At 57.3% G+C, this 4328-nt stretch overlaps 1 protein-coding gene across 1 annotated transcript; it reads right to left on the bottom strand.

The window, feature by feature from the left end:
* Positions 1 to 269: 269 nt before the first annotated feature.
* LOC129715652 (zinc finger protein 229-like) lies at positions 270 to 2817 on the bottom strand. Its single transcript, XM_055665511.1, has one exon. The coding sequence runs from the start codon at positions 1854 to 1856 to the stop codon at positions 630 to 632; it is 1227 nt and encodes a 408-aa protein (XP_055521486.1). The 5' UTR covers positions 1857 to 2817; the 3' UTR covers positions 270 to 629.
* Between the last annotated feature and the right edge of the window lie 1511 nt (positions 2818 to 4328).

Below are 4328 nucleotides of genomic sequence, written 5' to 3'. Positions count from 1 at the left end.
TCACCGCGAATTGTCGGACGTTAAACAAACGACTCAGTGTGTGATTAATACGATATCAGCACGACGTTAACCCACACACGTTAGTTTGGGACAAATGAGGGTGAGATACATATCAAGGTTGCCATTGACCTTCGGCAATAGAGGTCGATCGGCAGGATGTTGGAATCAAGCAGGAGAATACGTGTTCGGCATGGACTAGAAGGGTCGAGTTCGGCATGGACTAGAAGGGTCGAGATGGCCTGTTTCCGTGCTGTAATTGTTATATGGTTATATAAGGTATGTGTGACTGCTGAAACGACCCAAAATGTTACCCATTCCTTACAGCATTTTGTGTCTACATAAACAGCGCCTATCTATCCACTTGGCGGTGTGCCAGCAGACTGGAGGAGCGGGCAAAGGTCTTGCCACACAGCGGACAGGTGAAGGTGCCCTGGCCGGTGTGGACTCGCCGGTGCTCCAGCAGGTAGTCAAGGCGGGTGAAGCCCTTACCACAGGACGGGCAGGGGAAGGGACGCTCACCGCTGTGGGTACGCCGGTGCTGCCATAGGCACAGCCACAATCAGCGCACACAAAGGCTCTCTCCACCGATGTGTATCCGCTGCTGCTCCCGCAGCCCCCATCCTCTCTTGTCACAGTGGGAGCAGCTGCTCGCCGACGTGGGTCCGCCGGTGCTGCCGCAACCCCCGCGAGCTGTCAAACGACTCACCACAGTACGGGCAGTCGTAGGGCGGGCCACCGGTGTGCACGTTCTGGTGAGACAGGTCTGGCGAAGCCATGCCAAAGTGTTCTCCACACACCGGGCTGTGGACGGGACGGTCGCCGGCGTGCACCCGCTGGTGGGATAGCAGCCTGGTGGAGTTGGTGAAGCCCTTGCCGCACTGGGTGCAGGTGTAGGGGCGCTCGCCGGTGTGGGTGCGCTGGTGCTGCTGCAGGCTGCTGGAGTGGGTGAAGCCCTTGCCGCACTGGGCGCAGGTGTAGGGGCGCTCGCCGGTGTGGGTGCGCTGGTGCTGCTGCAGGCTGCTGGACTGGGTGAAGCTCTTGCCGCACTGGGCGCAGGTGTAAGGACGCTCGCCGGTGTGGGTGCGCTGGTGCTCCAGCAGGCGGTCAGAGCGGGTGAAGCCCTTGCCGCACTGGGCGCAGGTGAAGGGGCGCTCGCCGGTGTGGGTGCGCTGGTGCACCAGCAGGTTGCTGGACTGGGTGAAGCCCTTGCCGCACTGGGCGCAGGTGTAGGGGCGCTCGCCGGTGTGGGTGCGCTGGTGCACCAGCAGGTTGCTGGAGTGGGTGAAGCCCTTGCCGCACTGGGCGCAGGTGTAGGGGCGCTCGCCGGTGTGGGTGCGCTGGTGCCTCAGCAAGTTGCTGGAGTGGGTGAAGCCCTTGCCGCACTGGGCGCAGGTGTAGGGGCGCTCGCCAGTGTGGGTGCGCTGGTGCACCAGCAGGCCGCTGGACTGGGTGAAGCCCTTGCCGCAGTCGCTGCATGTGTAGGGACGTTCCCCGGTGTGCACGCGCCTGTGCACCTTCAGTTCCTTGGACGACTTGAAGCCTTTGCCGCAGTCGGAGCAGGTGAAGGGCCGCTCACTGCTGTGCACCCGCTGGTGCTCCCGCAGCCCCGACAACTGGGTAAAGCTCTCGCCACATGTGGAGCAGCCATAGGGCTTCTCGCCCGTGTGCACCCGCCGGTGGGCCTTCAGCACATCCGCCCTCTTGAAGCTCTTGCCGCACTCTATGCAGTTGAAGGGGCGTTCTATCGTGTGCACCCGACGGTGGGTCTCCAGCTTGCTCGGGCTCTGCCAGGCCTTGCCACATACGTCGCACTCATAACGCTTCTCCTTGTTGTGCCCCGTCATGTGGTCCTCCATCGAAGATCAGCCCTTGAAGCCCGGCCCGCACACCGAGCAGATGGGGGGCTCACCCTGGCCGCCCTCAATGGCCGCTCACGTTCCCGTCTCTCCGTCCACAGCAACGGCTCCTAAACCCTGCAGGAGGGGAACACAGAGGATCAACAAGCTGGCAAACAGGACATTCCTAGCACATATTGGGTGCGTTTATGGCGGAGGAAACCGTTATATAATTCTGCGCTGCACACTGGCGCAGCGGTACAGTTGTAAATTAATCGGCCTCCACAAAATAGCTAAATTGTCCCCAATGTGCGTGGGATAGTGCTAGTGTACGGGGTGATCGCTGGTCGGCGCAGACCCCATGGGCCGAACGGCTTGTTGTTTCCGCGCTGCATCTCTAAACTGAACTAAACCAAAGAAGGGTGTCGACCCGAAATTTCACCCATTCCTCTCTCCACACATGCTGCCTGACCTGCTGAGTTACTCCAGCACTTTGTGTCTATCTTCTCCACAGATGCTGCCTGACCCGCTGAGTTACTCAAGCACTTTGTCATAGTCATGGAGTGATACAGTGTTGGAAAGAGGCCCTTCGGCCCAACTCGTACCCGCACTCCTAGATCCCTCGGCTCTACACATTCCGCAAGGCTCAGAGTTCAGAGTCCTAATGAGACCACATCTGGAGTATTGTGTGCAGTTTTGGTCCCCTAATTTGAGGAAGGACATTATTGCTATCGAGGGAGAGCAGCGTAGGTTCACCAGGTTAATTCCCGGGATGTGGGGGACTGTCATATGCTGAGAGAATGGAGCGGCTGGGCTTGTACACTCTGGAGTTTAGAAGGATGAGATGGGATCTTATTGAACCATATAGGATTGTTAAGGGTTTGGACACGCTAGAGGCAGGAAACATGTTCCCGATGTTGGGTTAGTCCAGAACCGGGTGCCACACAGTTTAAGACTGAGGGGTAAGCCATTTAGAACAGAGACATTGAAACACTTCTCTCTCTCTCTTCTCTCTCTCTCTCTCTCTTTTTTTTTTTTTTGTTCTTTTTCAAAGACTTTATTCAACACATCAAATAATACAACAGATCAAGTCATACACAAAACGAACTTACAATATATCGTGTCATTATAGTACAACGTTACAATCATTATTCACAATACTCTCAACCCCACGCGGTGACCAGCGCCCACGGAATACCTCCAAAGTCCCCGTGAACACCGCATGTTCCCTCTCCAGGGACACACGTGCACGGACGTAGGCCCGAAAGAGGGGCAAGCAGCCGACTCTTGCCTTACCATCCATCGCCTGCTGCCTGGACCCGCGTATGGCCATCTTGGCCAGGCCCAGGAGTAGACCGACAGGTAGGTCCCACCCTCCCACTTGGCTCTCCCCACACCCTGCCTTGTGTCCAAACACAAGAATCGTAGGACTAAAATGTAACCAGAACTTTAGGAACAACCCCTTCAGATATTGATACAGGGGCAGTAGCCTCTCACACTCCATATAAATGTGGAACACGGTCTCTTCCTCGCCACAAAAAATACAGGCAGCGGACGAGTCCGTGAACCGACTCAAAAGTTTGTTACACGCCACCGCTCTGTGCAGCACTCTCCACCCCAGGTCCCCCACGTAAAGGGGGACAACTCCCTTGTAGAGGGACCCCCACTGGGGACCTTCCCCGCCTTCAGGTGGTAACACCGTCCGCCATGGTGTGTCGGGACGGGAGACGAAGGCAAGGAGGTGCAGAATGTGCAGGAACATTCTATACAGTGAGCGTCTCTTCGCGTCACGAAACGGCACGCTGGTCATCTCCGAAAGGCGGCTCAGGTTGTGTGGAACCGGTGCCCGAGATATATCCCGGAACCGAGGCCCAATGAGCAGATCTGACGGAGCGGGTAAGAGCTCATTTAAAACCACTCTAGGCGCACGCCTCTGCTCGACACCCGCCATGATTTGTTGAGGACCGGCCACTCCCGCAGCCGCAACATCCCCCTCCCCTCGTGGAGCAACACGCTGGCTGAAAACAACCAGATTCCTCACTCTTAACACATCCCGGTAGAAAACAGGCAAGCCCCTTAGGGCGGGTCGACTGATGCCCGCCACCGGGAGCCGCGAGACCCCCCTTAGACACCGACCCCGTCGGAAAAAATACGTGGCCAAAACGTGCCATCTGGGGGGGTTCTCTATATACATATACCTCCTCAGAGTCCTGAGGCGGAGAGCCGCCACCTGGGTACGCACGCATACCAAGGACTGGCTGCCCTCCTCTAACGGGAGACTCAGGACAGCTGCGGAAACCCAGTGCTTCCTATTTCCCCAAAAGAAGTCCACCAGCTTCTTCTGTAAAGCATTTACAAAAGTGGGAGGTGGGACAAGAGTAGCCAGCCGGTACCATAACATGGAGGCCACCAGCTGGTTTATGACCAACACCCTCCCCTGAAAAGAAAGAACTCCAAGCAGGCCTGACCAGCGCCCCAGCCTGGCAACCACTT

The sequence above is a fragment of the Leucoraja erinacea genome, unplaced genomic scaffold (assembly GCF_028641065.1).
Source record: "Leucoraja erinacea ecotype New England unplaced genomic scaffold, Leri_hhj_1 Leri_1296S, whole genome shotgun sequence".
NCBI classification, from domain to species: domain Eukaryota; kingdom Metazoa; phylum Chordata; class Chondrichthyes; order Rajiformes; family Rajidae; genus Leucoraja; species Leucoraja erinaceus.
The sequence above is the reverse complement of the archived record's forward strand: the minus strand, read 5'-3'. Positions and strand labels throughout refer to the sequence as shown.